The 24,709-nt window shown below is 32.7% G+C and overlaps 1 protein-coding gene across 2 annotated transcripts in view; it reads left to right on the forward strand.

Moving 5' to 3' along the window:
• The window catches only part of Trappc11 (trafficking protein particle complex subunit 11), a 45,765-nt gene that overhangs the window by 12,504 nt on the left and 8,552 nt on the right, over positions 1-24,709 (forward strand). The window contains exons 8-27 of one of the 2 annotated variants that reach the window (XM_076853688.1): positions 907-1,003; positions 2,806-2,939; positions 3,619-3,766; positions 5,445-5,538; positions 6,487-6,566; positions 6,665-6,743; positions 6,825-6,879; positions 7,203-7,348; positions 7,570-7,631; positions 7,732-7,864; positions 8,449-8,579; positions 11,423-11,578; positions 13,253-13,440; positions 13,752-13,900; positions 14,082-14,203; positions 14,748-14,867; positions 15,480-15,545; positions 15,840-15,996; positions 18,632-18,740; positions 24,567-24,658. In XM_076853688.1, coding sequence (XP_076709803.1) covers positions 907-1,003; positions 2,806-2,939; positions 3,619-3,766; positions 5,445-5,538; positions 6,487-6,566; positions 6,665-6,743; positions 6,825-6,879; positions 7,203-7,348; positions 7,570-7,631; positions 7,732-7,864; positions 8,449-8,579; positions 11,423-11,578; positions 13,253-13,440; positions 13,752-13,900; positions 14,082-14,203; positions 14,748-14,867; positions 15,480-15,545; positions 15,840-15,996; positions 18,632-18,740; positions 24,567-24,658 — 2,318 coding nt within the window. Of the gene's footprint in view, positions 1-906; positions 1,004-2,805; positions 2,940-3,618; positions 3,767-5,444; positions 5,539-6,486; positions 6,567-6,664; positions 6,744-6,824; positions 6,880-7,202; positions 7,349-7,569; positions 7,632-7,731; positions 7,865-8,448; positions 8,580-11,422; positions 11,579-13,252; positions 13,441-13,751; positions 13,901-14,081; positions 14,204-14,747; positions 14,868-15,479; positions 15,546-15,839; positions 15,997-18,631; positions 18,741-21,420; positions 21,974-24,566; positions 24,659-24,709 lie in introns of those variants that run through there. The other variant, XM_076853689.1, reaches the window with a different exon arrangement.

Genomic DNA, 24,709 nt, shown 5'->3' on the forward strand with positions numbered 1-24,709 from the left:
AGGAGATGGAAAAAAAATAGAAGTATATTTTAAAGCTCTTAGTCATAAGAATATTGTAGAAACATATTTTTATTTATTGTTGAGGTGCTAAACACCAAGTTGTGTTTTCTGAATCTTAATGACTTCATATAATTATAATTGGCTTTTATGTAGTTTATTTTTATGGATGGCGTTAAAACCATTAAATTTTAACACCAATTAATATTGATGTTAAAAAACCTTCAAGTTCAGGTCTATTAAAAAATAATCCCCAAAAGAAAGAAATTTAATAAAAAAAGAAATTCAGAGTACAGTTTTTACTATGGAGCAGCCTGTTTTGAGATTTTCTCGTTGCCTTCCATCTTAGGGTAGGCCCCATTCCAACAGGGCTCCATTCTTCTCCATTCTTCTCACCTCCATTCTTCTGCATCAGCCACCCTAGTAAGGATGTTTCTTCTCCAGCCTCTGCCTGAGATCAGTGCTATCCTTAACTGGTGCATGTACTTAGGTTTTAAAAGTTGTTGATCTCTGTTCTTTCTTGACATCACCTTTGCTAATGCAATGTTTGAGAAGCTTGTAAAGGATATTTTTTTTAAAATGTATTTTTTAAACAGAATGCTCATTTTTCATTGTAATTCTAAGTAATTTTCATTTGTCAACTTGTCTTCCATTGGTTAATGATGGATATTAATGACAATGTACAGGAAATGGTTCTGCTCTTTGTGAAAAGTCAGTAATTCCTTCCAAATATATTATTAATCAATAGATCATTTTTAAAAACATTGGGAATGAATATATACTGTTATTGAGCTGTTGAGTGTTTAATGTTGAGTAAATATTATCTCTTCTTTATAATAATTTTGTTCTTAGGAAACTTTTTAAATTAATTTATATCATAATCAACTACCTTCCTTGCATTTATATTAGGAATTATAGGACTGCCTATAATCTTGTACATGAATTGAGAGCTCATGAAACCAATATTCTGGAAATCAAGACCATGGCAGGATTTATAAATTACAAGGTAATGCTTCTACTTCCAAATTCAGGAAATTTATCTTAAGTATTATTGTCTTTTTTTAAATTGGAAAATCAGAATTAGTTCTTGCTCTGAAAAGTTGATGTTTGATTAATGATGCTCTCCTTTTTTGTATTCTTTTATTCAAAAGGGCCTTGATTCTTAGCAGCCTAATAGCAGTGGTTTTCCTTTGAGTTCATAGGTACTAGTTGGAAGTTTTTTGGTCTTTAGTTTTTGAACAGGAGTAGTAAGAAGAAAACTACCTAAATTACTGAATTTTAAATGATACAACATATTAGAACTACATAAGCCTTTCTTGGTTTATTGGCACAAGTGTAAGAAAGGTATATCTATTCACCCTATAGAAGACTTTTATAACCATTGTTTGAGCATTTTAAGATTGTATGTGGTAGTGATAGCTCCCTCTCCACCTCAGCAGGCAATTAAGGGGTGTTTGTTTGCTTTTAATTTTCTAAACTCATCTTTGAAAGGAGTCTGGTATTAAGTTGGTAATGTGCAAGCAAATACTTCAATTCATTATTAGTGTAAGTGTAATTTGTACAGCTTCTGTAGAAAATATTTTTGCAGTGACTGTGTGGATTTAAAGTGAACATTTTTTTTTGACATAGCAATTCCATTTCAGGAAATTTATTTGACATATGTGCTAACCCTGGCAAATCATATCTATGAATACTTATTGTATCTTCTAATAGAAAACAATTGGGAACAAACTAGCAGTAAGTGATTAGTTATATAAATTGTAACTCTAAATAGTAGAACTTTATACACCTATTAAGAATGAGACAGGGTTGGGGTTGTGGCTCAGTGGTAGAGCACTTGCCAGGCATGTATGAGGCCCTGGGTTTCATCCTCAGCACCACATAAAAAAAAAAAATAAATAAATAAATAAAGGTATTGTTTCTAACTACAATTAAAAGAAAAATAAAAAAAAAAAAAGAAAGAATGAGACAGTTCTGATATATAGATATCAAATGATACCTAAGATAACTGTTGGGTGAGAAAACTGAGACATAATTCAGTGTGTCTCATGCAAGCTGCTAGCATATTAGTTCATGTATATAAACATACATATACTTGTCTGTGTGTAGAATGTATCAGGAAGCTTATGCCAGAAACTGGTTGCCTATGGAAAGAAAAATTACGTGTCTAAAAGACAGGAATGGATGAGACACTTCATGTATTCCTTTATTTCTAAAAAATAAAATTGAAAATTATAATAAGCATATGGAAATTAATTGAGGCTTTAATTATTCTGTTTTTTTCTCTTACCCCAAATACACATAGATTATATTGTTTTGAAATAATATCCCAGGCAAAAGTTTTTGAAAATTTCTGTAATCTGTGTTTTCTATGGAAGTAACTGTACTTTGTGCTACAGAAATACTTCAGTATTCAGACAATTCTAAAACCGAAAGTCAATCTGTTCTTCCTCAATTGCCTGTTGAAAATACTTTACCCGAGCCCATCTTTAGGTTCTTTATTGGGAATAATTGGATATAATTATTTGGTATAAGTTTTAACATTCTGTATTTTTAAAAAGCTTTTCTAAGATATAGAATAAATTCAGTATAAGTGCTGTATTATTTTATTTCATTCCTCAAAGATGTTTATCCTCGTGTTTTAGCTTAACTATTCTTATGAAGAAAATAATTTATGTTGCCAAGAACTTCAGAGAATAAAGTTCTGTCGTCTTTTTAAAGTTATTCTCAAACTTTACATGTTTTTAAATGAATTTGTCTTTTGACTTTTCCCCCCCCTATTTTGGGGCTGATTTTTACATTTTGCAGATTTGTAGACTGTGTTTTCAACACAATACCCCATTGGATGCAATTGCTCAGTTCCGAAAACACATTGACTTGTGTAAGAAAAAAATTGGAAGTGCGGAATTGTCTTTTGAGCATGCTGCATGGATGTCTAAACAGTATGTTTTAAATTGTACTTTTAGAATGTTTTAAAAAAATAACACATGGGGCTTGAAGAAATGGAAATGGAATTAGCGTGGACTTTGGTTCTAAACTGAGTTAGGTTTTTTTTTTTTCAATAAGATTTTTAATGAAATGAGGCACATATATTTCTGGTAATAGTATCTGTTGATTGGCTCAGTTTTTTAATGGAAGTCATTTAATTCATATTGCTATCTTTTTCATTCAACATACATTCATTTGGTTTCTGCTGTGTATCTATATCCATAGAATACATCAGCGAGCAAAGAAAACTCCTACTGTCACAGAGCTTTCTATTTGAGACTTATGTTTAAAAATTGCTAGAAGGAAGATTTTCTCAGAAACTTGGATGTATTTTGAGCAGTGAAAACTATGTTGAGATCTAGTTTGATGGTATATCTGTAGACTTGTTAGTGAAGAAGAGATGAATTTATCTGTAAATATCACTGAGTTGTTTAGAATTTATCTGTGACCTTAAAATTGGTGTGTATTAGTCTTACACACTAGAAATTATTACAAGTCTTAATTGTTAATCAATAGCATTTTAATATAAGTTGCTGAGATCATAGTTCCCAGTCTGAATAATTACTGGAAATAAACTGCCTTTTCATTCTTTTTTATTTCTTGATTTTTTTTTTTTTTTTTTTTTTTTTTAAGATTCCAGGCATTTGGAGATTTATTTGATGAAGCTATTAAGTTAGGGTTAACAGCCATTCAAACTCAGAATCCTGGTTTCTATTATCAGCAGGCAGCCTATTATGCTCAGGAGCGGAAACAGCATGCAAAAACTCTTTGTAGTCATGAAGTAAGTTACCAATTCCTGTGTTATCTGGCATTTAGGAAATTTATTAATCTTCTCTTGAAAGAACTTAAGACTGATTGGTATTATAATTTGTTTCCAAATCGTTGAATATAATATTTTTTATTGTTTTAGGAATTATGACTATTTTTGGTTTAGGCCAAAGTACTTCATTTTTATCTGTGAATTGACTGGAAGTTTTTCTATTATATGTGATTTCCAACTGTATTTATTAAATGTATTATATTTTTAAGCTGTCATGTTGTAATCCAAACACAGTATTTTAAAAGATGATTAAAATTAAGTATATTAAGAATATGAAGGACTGGGCATTGCAGAATGTAAAAATGACAATTCTGCCAAAAAATTTGGAAAGCTTTAAAACTAAACATATCTTTTGACCCAGAATTTTATTTCCAGAAATCCAAAGTAGATAATAGATTCTAAGAGATCAGTAGCAAAACTTATTTAAGTTCTCATAAATGTTTTAGTGATAATATAAATTAAAATAAGATAAACAACGATAGGAAATATGTTAAAGTATGTTATTCTAATTAAAATATGTTTATTCTCGGCAAGATCTGTTGTTTTGAAGAATAACTAATGATATGGTGAAATGCACAGATTATATTTAATTGAAAAATTATTCCAATCAATAAAATTATAAAAATCTATAAGAATAATGTTTACTTCTTAACAAGTGATAGAAGGTTTAGATGTAATTTAAAAATTTGCGGGGAAGGGTACCACGGATTGAACTCAGGGGCAGTTGGCCACTGAGCCACCTCCCCAGCCCTATCTTGTATTTTATTCAGAGACAGGATCTCACTGAGTTGCTTAGTACCTCACTTTTTGCTGAGGCTGGCTTTGAACTGCTTTTGGGTGTTTTTACACATTCTTCAGGAATGCACTTATATTGCATTTTGGGTTCCAAGGGAAAAGTTAAAAAGAAGAAAAGAAAGCAATGTAAATCTGTTGGATTTTGCTATCAAAAATACCCACTTTCTGGCTGGGGATGTGGCTCAAGCAGTAGCGCGCTCACCTGGCATGCGCAGGTGCTGGGTTTGATCTTCGCTCACCTGGCATGCGTGGGTGCTGGGTTTGATCCTCAGCACCACATTAAAAAAAAAAAAAAGAAATAGAGATGTTGTATCCACCGAAAACTAAAAAATAAATATTAAAAAAAATTTTCTCTCTCTCTTTCTCTCTGTCTCTCTCTCTCTCTTTAAAAAAAAAAATACCCACTTTCCCCAATATCAGAATTAATAACAACAGAAGGGATAAGAAAATTGTGTCTTTGAAACTCCTCGTAATAATGTTTTTGTTTACAAAGAATATTTATACATATGGAATAAATATCAAACATACTTTGCAATTTTTTTACTGGTTTATTATAGCCAAGATAAAAAGAAAATATAAAGACTTTAGTTGCTGTGAAACTATTTGTTAAAATTAGATTGATTTGTTCAGTTTTTATAAGATTTTCTAAATGCTAGATGAAACATTTTTAATTTAAATTTTATTAAAATTTAATTCATGTTAAAAATATTCACAACTGTGATATTTGAATGTATGTTTGATGTTTGTATTTGTGAAAACTTATTTATTCAGTCATAGATTGTACAAGAGTCCATTTGTGATGAGATACATAAACTCATATTTAAGTTTGATTTTTAATTCACAGGCTTCTGTAATGTATCCCAATCCTGATCCCTTAGAAACACAAACAGGCGTCCTTGACTTTTATGGACAAAGACCGTGGCGACAAGGAATACTAAGTAAATATTTTTCTTTCCATCACTTCTTTTTCAATTTCAAAAGGCCAAGATATAGCTATCACTATTTCTTATGCTTAATGTGGCCAGTAGAAAAATTATGTTGAAATAAAAATATATGCTTTTGAAACATTTTTTTCAGATATGTAGTTTTTTAGATTTTAGATTTGTTTGTATCACTATATCATAGGTCATTTTTAATTAAAGATATTGATGTGATTAAAATATTTAGACATCTATGTCTTAAATAAGCCACTGTTACTACTGAAACTTTTTAATTCCAGTTAACTTTAATGATTAATGTGACCTTTTAAAACAACATTAACTTGTATCACTTTAAAAACAATTTATAAGATGGGTACAATTGTGCACCCCTATAATCCCAGCTACTTGGGAGGCTGAAGCAGGAGGATCACTAGTTCAAAGCCAGCCTCAGCAACTTAGTGAGACCCCTGAGCATCTTATTGAGACCCTGTCTCTAAATAAAAAATAAAATAAGCTGGGGATGTGGTTCAGTGGGTAAGTTCCTCTAGGTTCAATCCCTATACCTCCCCCCCAAAAAATCCCCCCAAATTATCTACATCCTTTTTGTGTTTTATACATAATTTAATTCAGGCAACATCAGTGACAGTGGAATCTATCTCAATTGTTAAGAGATTGTGTACTTTGATCTTTATAGAGAACTTGTAGAGAATGATATGAATACTACTCTTAAGATGATTCCACTAGGTAAAAGAACACTGAGCTCAGTAATGTTCTCTGCAAAACAGAGATCACAATGAAGTTTTTGTTAATAAAGCTGCCTTAGAATCTTGAAGAGTCTAGAATAGTTGATAATCTTAAATACATTATATTACAGTAAAGGACTCCAGGAGTGTACACATACTATATTTATGTGAAGATTTAAGTTAAATGAGCTGTTTAAAATGGGTTGCGTCTCATCTTTCACAGGTTTTGATCTTTCTGATCCTGAAAAAGAGAAGGTGGGAATTCTTGCCCTTCAGCTGAAGGAGAGAAATGTTGTTCACTCTGTAAGTTGTTGTTTTTTCCCCCTTAATATCAACTAGTTTTTACAGAATTCAAGAAAATGAGATTATTTAAATATTTCATACTTTCTATCTTTTCACAGGAAATAATAATAACTCTCCTGAGTAATGCTGTTGCACAATTCAAAAAGTATAAGTGTCCAAGAATGAAAAGTCATCTAAGTATGTATCCATAACATGCTGAAATTCATGCAACTTTGAGTAATTTTAAATTATGTACATAAGTCTTTTTTTCCTTCATAGTGGTTCAGATGGGAGAGGAATATTATTATGCAAAGGATTATACCAAAGCTTTGAAGTGAGTCTTATTTACTATTTATTTTTAATAAGTATTCTGTTTACCTTACAGTGAAATAGAAGTAGAACTTTATATTGAATTTATTATTTCCATATTTCTATTATATTCCTTTTCTGTGATATTTTTCCAAGTGCCTTCTGTTGGCACTATCTTATTCAGAGTTTTAGGAAATCTCAGGTTTAACTAAGTATGAAAAATACCTGTATCTCAGTAAGATTTTCTTACATTAATATAAAATGAGACGAGCACTTTGTTATCTCTAAGAACTCTTCAAATCCTTCTTGTGAAGCTCTTCATTATGCCTTCTCCTTGTCATCCCTTAGATTGCTGGATTATGTGATGTGTGATTATCGGAGTGAAGGATGGTGGACTCTGCTTACATCTATATTGACTACAGCTCTGAAGTGTTCCTACCTTATGGCCCAATTAAAGGATTACATTACTTATTCCCTAGAACTCCTTGGAAGAGGTAGTGTGATGTTCTTTCAGTAAAAATCCAATCTACAGAACTATTTCACATCATTAAATTTTTTAATTGGAAAAACAATTCAGTCTCAGCTATTTAGTAGTACTTGGATTATGTGCAAGTCATTGTCCTTAGTCATTGTAGAAGAGGTATTTACTCTAAATTATTATAGAAACATTAAGCAGGATAGTGAATTTAGTTCTAATTTTATTTCTTCATTTTAGCTTCAACTCTGAAAGATGATCAGAAATCTCGTATAGAAAAGAACCTCATAAATGTTTTAATGGTAGGTTGGAATTCTTTGTGTAAGATATGTTTCAGGGACATGTATACCTAGATATTTTTTCCAACTGATTGAACAAATGTTTACCTCTGTGTTGATGCAGAACGAAATTCCAGATCCTGAACCTGACTGTGATGTCTTAGCTGTGAAAACTGCTCAGAAGCTGTGGGCAGACCGAGTTTCTCTGGCCGGCAGCAATGTTTTCACAATCGGAGTACAGGACTTTGTGCCATTCGGTAGGTTGCTAGCATCTAAAATATTATTTTAGGGAAATCATCCTTCTTACTATAAAATAAATAGATGTAGAATAATAGAAGTCAAGAAAGAATTTTCAAAGTATAATCATTTTATGGCTAAATTGTGATTTAAAAAAAAATTTCTCCTAAATGTCTTAGGTCAGATATTAAATGTTTGATTTATGTCTTAAAACATACTTTGTTCATTTATGTACTTCAGGCATAGTTTGAAAAGGCAGTTACTTAAAAGGTTTATGCTTTGATTTCTAGTCAGGTCTTTTGACACAAGTTAATCTTAAAATGGTTCTTTCCACTTTAAAATTTTGTCACTGACATTTTAGAGGCAATACTGATTTTAAAATTAAAGATGGCTTTGAAACTCATTTAACTTTTGTTCATTTTTAAAAAGTGAGCTACATTTATGTCTGTTGAACTGTCTTAGTTTAGCAGCCTGTAAGAATACCTTAAGAAATCAGTAAGAATGCCAGTGGGTCTCTTCCGAGTAAATATAATTCATAGAATAAAGTGTTTGGGTTGTGAGTATCTGGTAGTGTATAACTCAGCTCTTTTTGTTTGACTTCTAGTACAATGCAAAGCCAAGTTTCATGCCCCAAGTTTTCATGTCGATGTTCCTGTTCAGTTTGACATTTATCTGAAGGCTGATTGTCCACATCCCATTAGGTTTTCCAAACTCTGTGTCAGCTTTAATAATCAGGTAATAGTACTTTTTAATGTATTTTTATTGTGTTTATTATTATAGTTCGCATTTTCTAACTACATAAAATGAACTTAGTGAATTTTAGGTCTTAATGGTTTCATAGTAACAAATAACTTCAGTAAGGTCTGTAACATAAATATATAAATATAAATTATCTATTTATATTTCTGAACTCTATCAAGTCAAGTATTACACTTTTCCCACTCTTGAGTTTTATTTATTTTTACTTCTTGTTTATGAAATATTAAGAATTCCGTGTGTATATTTTTTATAATGTCTAACTTAATTTCAAATAAGATTCAGAATGAATGTAATCCAATTTTCAAAATCATTTGTTTCCATTTTCATTTTAATGTTATTTGGGTATTATAGAACAAATACATGTTTAATATTAAAGAATTTAAGATGGAATAGATGGCTATAAAGTGATAAGTAAATGATTAAATGTATAATCCTCCTAGTTTATTCTCTTGAGGTTCTTGAGGTTCTCTCTGTTAACTTCTTTAGTGTAGATATTTTTCATTTATGAATGTATAAGCCACTTTTTTTCTGAAGAAATGGGAACATACCATATTTCATGCACTTGAACATTTTCAAAGTATGATATAATAAAGTGAAGTTATGGATTACATTTCAGCTATTTCATTTACAAGCTCACTTGATGGATAATTTTCTTTTGTTCTCCCAGAAAGTATATTGAGCCTATAACCAAAAAGCATCTATTGAGAGTAGTATTCTGAACTTGAAAGATTATAGCATATCATCCCATCACAATGTAAGCATTGGGAGCAGGGACCAATGACTCACATATTGTTCAAGTAGACAGTGAAGACTGAATTGTGTAGTATAAACTAGAAATCTATTTGCCAAGAAAAGAGAAGGAGTTCCAAGAATGAATATGGTACTAAGACAGGTATAAAAGGATGGAAAGGGGAGAACATGTTTGATAATGAGAAAACAGTGCAATGAAATAGGAGTACACATTCTATATTTATGCATAAGTCAAGACAATGACCTCAAGAGACCAGAGAGTTTTTAAGCATAGGTGGTGGGAAATAAGTCCTGATCATTTACAGGAGCCTTGAAGAGTTAAGCAGAGATAGACTAAATAATAAATGGAAGTTATTTAAGATTTATTTATTTATTTGTTCTTTTATCCATGTTCTAGTTATTGGATGGTAATAAGGAAAGGACATTATCTGTTTTAATATGATTTAATTCATACAAACTGAGAAGTGTCTTTAATAGAAATGGTTAAATGGACCTAGATTGCCCGAAAATCAGCATATTTTATTTAACTTCAAACCCTTACCCAGGGATTTCTTTGAATTAGTTTGAGAATATTAAAGCAAGAGCATGGAATTTATGTCTAACAAATTTCATTGTAGTAGCAAAATAGAGGGAAAGAAATGATGTTATGGAAACTAATTAAAGGCTGTTTATATTAACCCAGCTGCAAGATATGAGGATTTGAATCAGGGTGCTAGTGGCAGGAATGGAGATGTAAGGTGCAAGAGGCATTTGAAAATAGATAAATCTGAATTCTTGACTGAATAGAGAGAGTAAGGAATGGGAATGGGATGAATAAAGGTCACGAGGTGGACCTAGCAAGTCTCTTATAACCCTTTATAGTAAGAGTGACAGCCATGGTTTCATCTTGTATGTGTAATCATTTGGTAAATTATTTATTTTTCTTACTAGAATCATAGTTCCACAAGGATAGGTCTTTTTTATTTATTTTATTTTTTTCCCAACATGAAATACTCTTAAGTCTGAAATTAGAAGGTTACTCTAGGGACGCTTATTTTACTTTTTCCTTAATATCCTAGTATTCTACTTATTTTTCTTACTTTATTTTAAATAAGAAATGTACTTCCATAATTAAAAAACTACTTCCATAATTAAAGTGCTACATAAAGTTTTAAACATTAAAGTCTATTCTGAATATAGTTTATTTGAAATTCAAGATGCTGATCTTAAGGAAAAAAGTAGAATGCCTAAGTTTTATAAGCATAGACTAGAAATGAAATTCATAGGAAATGTATAAAAATTGAACTATGTAAGAAATTCTTATGAAGGTAATTCATCTTGGGAAGCTCTTGATGTTTAATGATCAGGTGAGAATGGCAGTTATGATCCATACATGAATGATGTCTCTGTTTATCTATTTGTGAGAAGTATGTTCTTCTGGGAAGAAAGATACACATTCAGTTTGGGATCTGCTGACTTAGATGGGAGGGGATTTTGTTCTCTAGACAATCATGGCTATAAGCCTGTAGTTAAGGAAATAGGAACAGACTACATAATTTTTATGTGGGAGATTTTAGCACAAAGGTACAGAATATGTATAAATGCACAAACTTGCCAATGAAGTAAACATAAAGAGAAAACAATAGAACTGAAAGAAAGCCAAGGACCAAAACTTGTGGGACCCCTGAATTCAACGGACCCAGTAAAGAATAAAGGCTTTTGAGGGAAAACCAGAAAGTAACCAAAGAGGATGAGAAGCAGGAGACAGTTCTATTACAGTGTCTCAGAAGCCATGTGAAAAGTAAGCCCTTCAAGAAGCTCTTCTTTGTTGCACAGCATTGGTGCAATAAACAACTTATTTCTCTCTCTACAGAAAGGATAACTAAGCATTTTCAGAAATCAGGTTGTGTTTAGTGAACTGTTTATTCTTATGGCAACAGTGAGTAGATAAGTGCTTAAATTTGGCATTAAAATATTTCCTTTTATTAATAACCCATTATAATGCTTCAATAGCATGGAGTTAAAACTAAACTAGCTCCAAAGCACTTGGCTTTTAATGTTCTGGTGATCGTTGCTAACCTCTTTTTCAGGAATACAACCAGTTCTGTGTAATAGAAGAGGCATCTAAAGCAAGTGAAGTTTTGGAAAATTTGACCCAAGGGAGGATGTGTTTAGTTCCCGGTAAAACAAGAAAACTGTTATTTAAATTTGTTGCAAAAACTGAAGATGTGGGAAAGAAAATTGAGGTTAGTTGCAGAACTTGTTTTAAAATATTTTTAATTACAAAAGCAATGTGTTTATGTCAAACAATTAAAAAATACATAATTTTTTAAATTAAAAAAAAAAAAGAAAAGAAAATCTCCCACCTGGATTTCCCAAGGAAAACTAGTCAGGGTAATTTGATAGGTTTCCTTGTAGACATTTTTCTGTGAACATATTTGTAGTTAAAAAAATATTTCCAAAAAAATTGGTAGTTAGAATAAGATATACTTTATATTTGTATAAATATCTCAAAATTGACTATTGTCATGTATAACTAAAATGAACTAATAAAAAATTGGTAATATATGCATAATACTCATGCTTTTTTCACTTAATACTGTATATTATATATCATTTCATGTTAGTACATAAGACTGATCTCATTTTTTAATGACTACATGATATAATCATTTAAGGAATTTCGAACAATATGTATTGTATAATATGGCAAGTATATTTTTTATAATTTATACTAAATATCTTTTTAGTGTTTAAACATTACTGATTGCATATAGTTAAAAGAAAAATAGTGATGAATATTTTAAAAGATTGATTTAATATAGATAGTTTAAAAAGTTTCAGAAATATATGATGAAAGTAATATTTTATAATATTTTATTTGAACATACGCTCTGGAGCCAAACTGTGTGGCCTTAAATTCTAACTCATCAGATGGCTAGCTTCTGAACCTGGGCAGTTACGTAACCTCTCTGTTTCTGTATTCATCTTTAAAACAGGGATCACAGGGGTACCTACACCTTAGGGTTTCATGAGGTTTAGATCAGAAATATAAATTGCTTAGAATAGTGATAAGCACATTAAGTGCTTGTTTGCCATGACTTGAATGAGAATGATTAGTTATTTTAAACTTGCTAAAATAGATGGTACCTAGGTGTTCTACCAATATTTCCATAACAATTTCTGTGAGGCTGTTGATTTTATCATTAACCAGTATTGAGAGTGTTTTCTGGTCATGGGGATTGAACCCAGGGCCTTGTGTATGCTAGTGCTAGTGCTCTACCACTGAGCTATACTCCCAGTCCCAGAGTTTTTTGCTTATTTGTTTTACAAAAAGTTCTTCATGATTTGACTAAATCCCTAATGATGTATTTTGTTTTTTACATAATTGAAGAACTCTACCGTATATAAATCATAATCAGTAATCCTATTTTGAGTCATTTTGTTAATGGATTTAATTGAAAGGAACATTTATTCAAACTATAAAAATTTTTATTGCTAATACTACAAATATTCTAAGGAAAAATGTTTGTGAAATTAGAAACTAGATTGTAGATGTGTAAGTGGTCATTTAAATATTTATTTCTTCATCATCTACTAATTGAGCATCTGTAATATCAAGTACTGTGCCTGGGAATTGACATCATAACTGCACTGTACAGTCTCCTGGCTTGAAATTCAGGTTATGATCTCAATTTCAAAGATGAAGAAGTTGAGATTCAGAGTACAGTTAAGTTTGTGTCCCAGCCAGACTAAGACAAAACATTAAGTGTTCCAAAACAGTAAGTGTTCTGCTTCCTGCTACTCTGTGGGTCTCTGGGTGAATTTTTATAGTAGCCATTCTTAGGGTGGTTTTGTTGAGGGAGGATGGTGACAAAAACATATGAGATGACATTTCTAACACACCTTTCCTCTTTCAGATTACTTCTGTGGACCTGGTTCTGGGCAATGAGACAGGCCGGTGTGTGGTTTTGAGTTGGCAGGGAGGAGGAGGAGATGCTGCTTCCTCCCAGGAAGCCCTGCAGGCTGCTCGTTCTTTCAAAAGAAGACCTAAACTTCCTGACAATGAGGTTCACTGGGACAGCATAATCATCCAAGCAAGCACAATGTAAGTCTGCTTTGCAAGGCAGATTGTTAAAGATCACCTTCTTTTTATTTGTATTGGAGAATGAACCCAGGGGTGCTTTACTACTAAGCTACCTCCCCAGTCCTTTTTAGTTTTTAGTGAGACAGGGTCTCACTAAATTCATGAGACTGGCCTTGAACCTGTGATCCTCCTGACTCAGCCTTCCAGGTCACTGGGATTGTAGGTGTGCGCCACCATGCCCAGCTCTTGTTTCTTTTAAATATCTTATTTAAATACTTCAAAAGAAAACAAAACAAAACCAACAGTTGCTTAGCTAAGGTTTCTTTTCAAAGGATTATTTCCAGAGTTCCAAACATTTCTGTACATTTGCAACATGAGCCTCCTGCTCTGACAAATGAAATGTATTGTTTGGTTGTGACTGTTCAATCTCATGAGAAGACCCAGATCAGAGATGTGAAGCTCACTGCTGGTTTAAAACCAGGTAAGCATTCATTTTTTTAAGTTTGATATTATTAATCCATCATAAAATAAGTGCCATAGTGTCAAGGGTAGGACGTTTGTTTAGAAGATAATATAATATGGGGCTCTTCATCAAGCATTGGTTGTTATGATAACATTTGAATTCTCTGTGTCTTAAAACCCCAATATATTAATATTCTTAGGACAGGATGCGAACTTAACTCAGAAAACTCATGTGACTCTTCATGGAACAGAACTATGCGATGACTCCTACCCGGCTTTACTCACTGACATTCCTATTGGAGACTTACATCCAGGAGAACAGGTGAATTTGGCCTGTGGGGATTGGAGAGGAAATCAACTGGTTTGTAACTTTAAATATGTAGCAAGTTTTAGATAGTTCTGGGTTGTTTTAACAGCATATCCTAGTATTAAAAAAGTGATTTAATTAATGAACATTTTACATATTTAAATATCTAGAGTATCTTTGGCAGTGTTTATACAAGAGATTTTAGAACAGATGGTCCTAATATGGAGAATTAATTGTATAAAATAAGTGTTGTCTGTAACTTAGTGCATTAGCACATCAACTTCTGTTTCCAAACCAAATACAAAAATTTATTGGGAAATTGAGGGCAATTTAAAGAGAGAGAGAGAGAGTGGTAATGATCCTACTTTTATACCTTGGCAGTGTACTAAAGGTTCTCCATGGTGGGAACTTGAATTAGTTAGATTAGTTATACTGTAACAACCTATAAAGAGAAAGAATTTGGCCAGTTGGTCTAGTAAACTCTAAAAGTTGGAACTATTATCCTAGAATATATCAGGAGAAAGTCTCTGTAATATTAAATTATAACACTTCGTTACAGCTGGAAAAAACACTGTATGTTCGCTGTGGAACAGTGGGATCAAGAATGTTTCTTGTGTATGTTTCTTACCTGATCAATACAACTGTTGAAGAAAAGGAAATTGTTTGCAAGTGCCACAAGGTATTTCTTTTTCATAACTTTATGGAGCACCATACATGGAACAATCCTCTCTTATATTATTTTAGTTAATATCTTCTATGTGACAGCCTCATCTTAAAGTGGCAATCATAATAGCACCTTTTTCCTTGAATGATTGCATAAACATGGATAGTGATTATAAGTGTCTGTCGAATTGCTTCTTGTTGCTATATTTACTATTATTATTATTTTAGTCATTTTGAATCAAGGTGAGGTAAAGAATATGCACAAGAGGAAGACCCAGATTCTGGGCTTGGCACCTCTAGCTTTGTGGCCTTAGGCAAGTCACTATATCTTTCTTAATAGCTGGTTCTATAAAATCCTGCTTCACTGGATCTGGAAATAAAATCATATAGAAGAAAGTACTTTGCAGAGTGAATTATCCGTAGATAACTTACTAAAAATAGTTCTCAAGTTTCTTTATATTTTTAAAAACTTCATCTAAGAAAAAGAACCTTACTTCTTAAAGTTTAGCTTGGGATTATTTATTGATCAATTAAAAATTGTGTTTTGTATGCCTTCTATTTTAAAATTTTTATTTATATAAAATATGTTAGAAAAGCCACTGAATGTTCCCTTCGAATTTTCTTGCAGGATGAAACAGTAACAATAGAAACAGTCTTTCCATTTGATGTTGCAGTTAAATTTGTTTCCACGAAGGTATATTCCTGTGATACATACTAGAAATCATTTGGGTTATAGAAATTGGGCTGGGGATTTGGCTCAAGCGGTAACGTGCTCGCCTGGCATGCTCGGGGCGCTGGGTTCGATCCTTAGCACCACATAAAATAGAATAAAGATGTTGTGTCTGCCAAAAACTGAAAAATAAATATTAAAAAAATTCTCTCTCTTCTCTCTCTCTCTCTTTAAAAAAAGAAAAGAAAAGAAATTGATGGGAAGAAATAAAATGATTAGTATAATTGCTTACAGACCTTTTATCTTTGTTTTTGACAGTTTGAGCACCTGGAAAGGGTCTATGCTGACATCCCTTTTCTGTTAATGACGGACCTTTTAAGTGCCTCCCCATGGGCCCTCACTATTGTATCCAGTGAACTACAGCTTGCTCCTTCTATGACTGCAGTGGATCAGCTGGAGTCCCAAGTGGACAAAGGTGAAACTTCAGATTATTCCCATTTAAATGGCAGAGAGTTATGTGTGTGTAGGCCTGTGTGTCCGCGCGTGTGTGTGTGTGTGTGTGTGTGTGTGTGTGTTTGAGCAAGCTAGCAATGTAAGAGTTGTTTTTTTTGCTAAATGAGGGAACTTGAAGCTTAACACTTAGAATTAAGGTAGTATTAGTATTATTTACCTTTTGCTTGAATATTACTTATTTTAAAAGATCAAATTTTTACTCTGAGGAAGTTAAATTCTGAAAAACATACTTAAAAGTAAAATAGAAATTCTTTTGGTATTTGAATTTTTTAAATGTTGTTTTTTCTTATTAATTTTTAATTGTTTATTGTTTTGTGTAATTTTAAATGGGACAAGATGTTTAGGAAAGTAGAACATAAATTTCCTAAATCACCCAACTAAAACTTCATAGAACAGATTCAAATCCAGGGTGGCACCTCTGGTTTAGCGTACCTTAGGCTTTTATGCTTCTTGAGCTGTTTGAGGTAATAAAATTAATTTGAATATTAACCTAAGCAAAATTGTACTCAGCTGTTTTACAAGGATAAATATTATGAGAAAAAAGTCATGATATATTCATAAAGTCAAATATAGAGTTGTCTATTTGGTAATTCAGTCACTGAGCACTAACTGCTTACAGGATTCAGTCATTTGAAATACAGATTAAAATTAAAAATTAGTTGAACAGTTATCAGATTCCCCCCCCCCACATAATCACACAAACATACATAAACGCATACATTTGACCTGTAAATACATTTCAGTATTTTTAAATAAATAATCTACAAATGTTTATTGAGTGCTTCACTGTAAGATTCCAGGCCAGGTTCTTAAGACATCAGAGAGATTAGACAGTCTCCATATTTACCATTTCTGTTTAGAAAACTCATCAGAAAGGAGGTACTAATTTCCCTTGGAGTGATAAAATAACTAGATTTTTGTCAAGATCTTGGCATGAAATCTTTATGTGATGACAATAGATAGAGGTCAAACATGTCTCTAGACCTCTCTATTTAAATGCTAAAAATAATTTCCATGTTGTCTAATGTAATTATCATTAAAAACATTTTGCTTTTAGAGTGCCTTTATTGTTAGCATCATTTAATGTGTTTTTTTAAATGGTTTGAACCTCCTTTGATTTAGGATCCTGTTGCTGCTATAACAAATGACCATGAAATTAATGGCTCAAAATAACACAAAACTATTGTCTTAAAGTTCTGGAGGTTAGAAATCCTAAAAACAAGGGGTTGGTTTCAGTGAATTCTTTCTTAAGGCTCTTGAAAAGAATGTATTTCTTGGTCATTTCCAGCTCCTCTGGGCCACTTGCATTCCTTGGCTCATGGCTCTTTCTTTTGTCTTCAAAACCAATAGTGTTAGCACTTCTGTGTCACAGATTGACCATATGTTCATTCTTAATAAATTTTGTGATCATTTTGGTTAACTTAGAATTTATGGAGGGTTTTAGTAGAGCTTAGGTTTTTAAAAAAGGTATTTCTAGAGATTTGAGTTGATGCATTTTCAAATTTACTAAACTACAATATCATTTGTTAGTCCTTAAAATTACTTTAAAGAACTTAATTGAAGTAAAAATTAACCCAGTTTTTTCCTTTTCACTATGGATTGTTATTTATCTACAGTCAGATCTCCATTAATCTATCACAGCCTTCTTCACTAAAAAATTATAAAAATGCTGGGCATGGTGGTACATTATTATAATCCCAGTAGCTTGGGAGGCTGAGGCAGAAGGATAGCAAGTTCAAAGATGGTCGTTTTCAGCAACTTAGCAAGGCCCTAAGCAACTTAGTGAGAATGTGTCTCAAAATAAAAAATGAAATGGGCTGGGGATGTGGCTACGTTGTTAAGCACCCCTGGGTTCAATTCCTAGCACCAAAAAAGAAAAAATAGTCATAAAACAATAACAACCTAATGTTTGGGAGTGTTGTTATTATTTCAGAGTTTTACTCACAAATGTCCTAATATTGACATCAGAAAGGCAACATTGCCTGGTTGTATTTAAGGGAGTGATATTGAAGGGAGTGATATTGCAGGCTGTGAAGTGCTAAAAGGTTGAGAAGACTTGGTTTAGATAAGCACTAAAGGAATTTGCTATGAAATTAACAAAAGGAAACAAACAGGTGATTGGTCACACTAGAACATAATGAAGTAATATGTGATACATTTCCACTTGAGTGGTACTGATAATGAATATTCACTCAGAAAAAAACCCAGAATTTTTTAGATTCACATTTTGTGTACTTTAAGGGTGACTTATGTTTTCTCTCTTTCTCTACTCTAAAAATTTTTTTTAAGACATGAAATGATTTGGAAAAAGAATAATAATCACTGTTGTGATCATTCTACTTCCAAGCTCCTCCTGTTCATTAGTTTTGGTATGACACACAGATTTCTCACTGGTTTTTATCATAATGAAATATTCGTACATTAGCACAAACACTGGACCTTGTGGTCTTGAAAAAGTCATTTGATGTCTGTGAACACTACTGTCTAAGTCTCTATAAATATTATTTAATTCATAATGTAAACCTTTTTTATATTGCTTAAATATGAAACTCCTCATAGATGAAACCACTGTGTAAGATTATAAAGTTGTCTTATAGTTGTCTTACAGACTGGAGAGAGTGCTAGTGAATGCTTTTGTCTTCGATGCCCATCTGTTGGAAATGAAGGTGGAGTAGCAACTGGACATTATATAATCTCCTGGAAGAGGTAAATATAATATCTACTCTATCTCTTCTTCGTGTCTTTGTTAGTCTAATACTTTATTTGTGATTGTCATTTATCATTCTGAAAAGCAGAATAGAAATCATATGAATATAATCAGTCATGTGCTAAAAAACACAGACTAAAACAGAAAATTAAACTTTAATTTGTGTTTGCCACAGTTTTGTGCTATATAAAATTTCATTGTATCTTAATGAAATTTCAGCCATACTAAATCTGAAGATAGGATTATGAGAACACATAAGGTGGAAACTATCTTCTTTGATAGTCAATATAATTGTCTATATAGAAAACCCAAGAGAATTAAGAGTTTGGGCAATGTTCTGAATATAATATCAATATACAAATATCAATTATATTTCTATATGTCAAAAATAAGCCTCTAGGCAATGTACTTTAAAGATAGAGGGAGTGGGGATATAGCTCAGTATTAGGGTGCCTGCCTGGCATGTATGAGGCCCTGGGCCTAATCCCAATCTCCCCCCCACCCTGAAAAAAAATAAATAAGAGTAAAACAAAAATATTGTTTTCATGATAACCACAATTCTAATATATGTAGGATTATACTTAATAGAAGATTTGCCTTGCCTTTATGGAGATAACTTAAAAACATCGGAGGAAAACCTAAGTAGATGGGAGAGATACACAGTGATCTTGTGTAAGATTTAATCTCTTAAGTTTTTCTATAGATTCAGTACAGGTCTTTAATATTTCAACAGATATTTTTGTGTAACTGGACGCTTGATTCTAAAATTCATATGAGCTGGATGTGGTGGCATACACCTGTAATCTCAGGGACTTGGGGACCTAGGGCAGGAGGATTGCAAGTCAGCCTTGACAACTTAATGAGACTTTATCTCAATATAAAAAATAAAAAGGACTGGGGTTGTAGCTCAATGGTGGAGTGCCCTTGGGTTTAATCCTTAGTACTGAAAATAAAAATTATATGGAAAGGAAAAAAGTCAGAAATAATCAAAATACTCCAGAAAAAAGAACTAGGCAGTGGTTCTTGCCCTTCTAGATTCCAAGACTTATTATAAAACTATAGTTGTCAGCACTCTTGGCTCAGGAACGTGTAAATTAGCCAATAGATTGGAAGAAAGAGTCTAGAAATAGACTTGTAGATCCATACCTGTATGGAACTGATATTTTACAGAGAGAACATTGCAGATCAATGGAGAAAGGATGAACTGTTTTATCACTGGTGGTGAATAATCAGTTGTTCATTTGGGAAAAATTTGGAATTAAACTGTATACTAAATATAAAAATTCATTCTAGGTATATTAAAGATCTTATTGTAAATGATAAAACTTTATTACTTTGAACAGAAAGCATAAGAGAATTGCTTTATGACATGGATTAGGTCTTAAAGATCTCTAAAATTGATTAATTAATTTGACTTATTAAAATTAAATTTTCAGAGAAGACATTCGGCATTTGTTTTTTTAGGGATTGGCTAACTTCACTTAGCATAATCTGCTCTAATGCCATCCATTTGCCTGTAAATGCCATGGTCTTGTTATTTTTTACTGCTGAGTAATATTCCATAGAATATAAATGCCCCATTTTTTAAATCCATTTATCTATTGAAGGGCATCTAGGTTGGTTCCACAATCTAGCTATTGTGAATTGTGCTGCTATAAACACTGATGTGGCTGTGTCCCTGTAGCATAGCCAATAAACATACATATGGAGAGAAGCTCAACCTTCCTAGTAATTGGGGAATGACAAATTCAAAGCATGCTTTTGAGATTCATATCCCACTAGCTTGAAAAAAAGGGTTAACAATACCAAGTTTATAAAGATGTGGAAAATACTAGAACAATTGATTTAGAAATATAATAGGCACTGCTAGATCAAGTTGAAGATATCTATAATGATGCAGACATAGGAAAGATCTGTACCCAGAGGACATATGGAGAAGAATGTTCATAGCAGCACTGATTATAATAGTTAAAAAGTTTGAAAAACTAAATGCTCATCAACAGGGAAGTGGACAAATTGGGGCACATTTTTGCAGTGAAATACTACTTACAAGTGAAAGTGAATGAACCAGAGGTGCACCTGTCAATATCATAATGTAAAATGAACGTAGCAAGCTGCAGATGAGAATATGAACAAATTGTATTTATATAATATTGAAAAGCATGAAATATACTACATGTTTCTTAGGACTTTGTACATAATTGGAAAGAGTATAAAGAAATACATGGGAATGATGGATACCAAAATACCAAATTTAGGATAGTGGTTTTTTGATTTTGTTTTGTTTTCTTTGGTACTGGGGACTGAACCCAGGGCCTCACAAATGCTGAGTTACGTCCCAGCCCTAAATTCAGAATAGTGGTTATCTCCAGAGGGGAAGATGGACAAGTAGGAAGAACCATGTAGGTAGGCTCAACTGTATCATTTTATTATCTTTCTTAGTCTGGGAGACAGCTAAATGATATTTCATGTGTTATTCTCTTAGTATGCCTTAATTTTCATATTTTTAAAAATGTAATATAATTTATTATTTAAAAGTGAGAAAAATAATTTTAAAGGGAATATTTTATACAATTTAGAGTAATGAGTAGGAAGATCTGAATGGTATAGCAATCACAAAAAGGTTATTATGAGTTACCAAAATTAACTGAGAAGAATTTTTTATCCCTAAAAACTCAGTGTTATGAAGAAAATTTAAAAAGTGACCTTCACGATAGCATCTTCAACAAATGGTGCTGGGAAAACTGGAAATCCATATGCAACAAAATGAAACTGAATCCCCTCCTCTCGCCATGCACAAAAGTTAACTCAAAATGGATCAAGGACCTTGATATCAAATCAGAGACTCTGCGTCTGATAGAAGAAAAAGTTGGCTCTGATCTACATATTGTGGGGTCGGGCTCCAAATTCCTTAATAGGACACCCATAGCACAAGAGTTAATAACTAGAATCAACAAATGGGACTTACTTAAACTAAAAAGTTTTTTCTCAGCAAGAGAAACAATAAGAGAGGTAAACAGAGAGCCTACATCCTGGGAACAAATTTTTACTCCTCACACTTCAGATAGAGCCCTAATATCCAGAGTATACAAAGAACTCAAAAAATTAATAAGAAAACAAATAACCCAATCAACAAATGGGCCAAAGACCTGAATAGACACTTCTCAGAGGAGGACATACAATCAATCAACAAGTACATGAAAAAATGCTCACCATCTCTAGCAGTCAGAGAAATGCAAATCAAAACCACCCTAAGATACCATCTCACTCCAGTAAGATTGGCAGCCATTATGAAGTCAAACAACAACAAGTGCTGGGGAGGATGTGGGGAAAAGGGTACTCTTGTACATTGCTGGTGGGACTGCAAATTGGTGCGGCCAATATGGAAAGCAGTATGGAGATTCCTGGGAAAGCTGGGAATGGAACCACCATTTGACCCAGCTATTGCCCTTCTCGGACTATTCCCTGAAGACCTTAAAAGAGCGTACTACAGGGATACTGCCACATCAATGTTCATAGCAGCACAATTCACAATAGCTAGACTGTGGAACCAACCCCGATGCCCCTCAATAGATGAATGGATAAAAAAAATGTGGCATTTATACACAATGGAGTACTACGCAGCACTAAGAAATGACAAAATCATGGAATTTGCAGGGAAATGGATGGCATTAGAGCAAATTATGCTAAGTGAAGCTAGCCAATCCCTAAAAAACAAATGCCAAATGTCTTCTTTGATATAATGAGAGCAACTAAGAACAGAGCAGGGAGGAAGAGCAGGAGGAAAAGATTAACATTAAACAGAGTCATGAGGTCGGAGGGAAAGGGAGAGAAAAGGAAAATTGCATGGAAATGGAAGGAGACCCTCATTGTTATACAAAATTACATATAAGAGGTTGTGAGGGGAATGGGAAAAAAAATAGGAGAGAAATGAATTACAGTAGATGGGGTAGAGAGAGAAGATGGGAGGGGAGGGGAGGGGGGATAGTAGAGGATAGGAAAGCTAGCAGAATACAACAGTCACTAATATGGCATTATGTAAAAATGAGGATGTATAACCGATGTGATTCTGCAATCTTTGTAATGTTTTGAATAACTAATAAAAAAAAATATGATAGGCCAAGAAAATAGATGCAAATCACACACACACACACACACACACACACACACACACTCACACTCTCACACTCACTGTGACAGAAGATAGTATCATTTTAACACTGTGTTCCAGATCACAGATTAAATAATAAGGAATAGGAAAATCTGGGAAGCAATGGAAGCCCAAATCATTAAAATATTATACTTCTATAAAGAGCAAATAAAGTTTCATGTATTTATTGCTAATTTTTTTGATATATATTTTAATTAAAACTAATCATGTTTTAAGATAAAAAAAAGTGACCTTCAAGCCTTCAAAAAATACATTTATTAGATGTGATTCCATGGTTTTATTATTTATTATTCTCATGTTACAAGTTATAAGCAGAGAACAAGAAATTCTCCAATGGTTCTTCTCATGAAGAGCTCTGATACCAAAGCTTGACAAAGGCAGAAGATATAAAGAAAACCATAGGCTAGTAGTTGTCAAGCTCTGTGGTGTCAGGACACTTTTACACTTTGAAAAGTCATTGAGAATTCTAAAGAACTTTTATTTATGTGGTATATGTGTCAGTATTTACCAAATTAAAACTTAAAGCTGAACTTTTTAAAAAATAAGAATGGAAAAATGTGGTTTTACTAAGAAATAAAAAACAAATTCAACTTGTCTTTTCTTCTAATTCTGAATTTATCATATTAATATTTAATTTACATGTTGATAGGAATTAAAACATCATTTTAGAAGTGCTGTTTAAGCAAGGCATGATGGCACATGACTATGACTATAATCCCAGCAGCTTAGGAGGCTAAGGCAGGAAGATTGCAAGTTGAAGGCCAGCCTCAGCAATTTAGTGAGGCCCTAAGCAACTTAGTGAGACCTTGTCTTGAAATAAAAAATAAAAAGGGTTGAGATTGTGGCTCAGTTGTTAAGCACCACTGGGTTCAATCCCCAGTACCAAAAACAAATGAAGCACTGCTTAATTATTTTGTCATGCTACCATCATGCCATAGATATATTTATTATTGACGAAGGATTAGATGCTTTATGTCTTGCTTTTTGCTGTGTAGTAGTGTAGTGTGAACTGCTCCATCTCTAAATAACTCTTCATATTTCTTTGGCATTCACATAGCTGCCAGCCACCCCTGTAGTTTATCATTCTTAACCATAACATGGGGGAAATATTGAACATTTTTATAATGTTACTTTATACATATGTACTCCTATGTAATGTTGGAACACCATTTTTTTGACTGGTAGTAAAATACGTTTTAATTTTTCAGTTTCCACTATGTACTTTTAGTGAGTTATAACAGTGCCCTTTAAGTGGTCTGAGGCCCATCAGTGAACCATCCATCCTTAATGAAATAAGGAGTTGGTGTCATAATGTAAATCACCATTCTACTTCCTGCATTGAGAAAGTCCTACTCCCCAAATCACTGAATCAAATGATGTGCTTCACAATTGCCAATCTGATACAACTCCTGGGTTGTCTTCTATTAGCAGCAGCAGCAGCCATGGATTATATCCTTTATTCATCAGAAATATCCAAAATAAAATGAGATTCTGAAAGCTCTTACTTTACAAAACTGCTTCCATTAGTCAAGTTTTGGGAATGGATAAATATATTTCTTTTGATACTAGTTGGTGAATACACATGTTCCCTGCATTTGATTTATTAACATCCTACATAAAATGTGAGTTTAAAAGATGGCCTTTTCTGCCGTAGGACTTCAGCCATGGAGAACATCCCTGTCATCAGTACAGTCATCACGCTGCCACATGTGATTGTAGAACATATCCCTCTCCATGTGAATGCAGGTAGCAGGAATTCAAATTTTGCTTGATAAAAAGGATTCAGTAATAATATGT

The sequence above is a fragment of the Callospermophilus lateralis genome, chromosome 4 (genome assembly GCF_048772815.1).
Source record: "Callospermophilus lateralis isolate mCalLat2 chromosome 4, mCalLat2.hap1, whole genome shotgun sequence".
Taxonomy (NCBI): Eukaryota; Metazoa; Chordata; class Mammalia; order Rodentia; family Sciuridae; genus Callospermophilus; species Callospermophilus lateralis.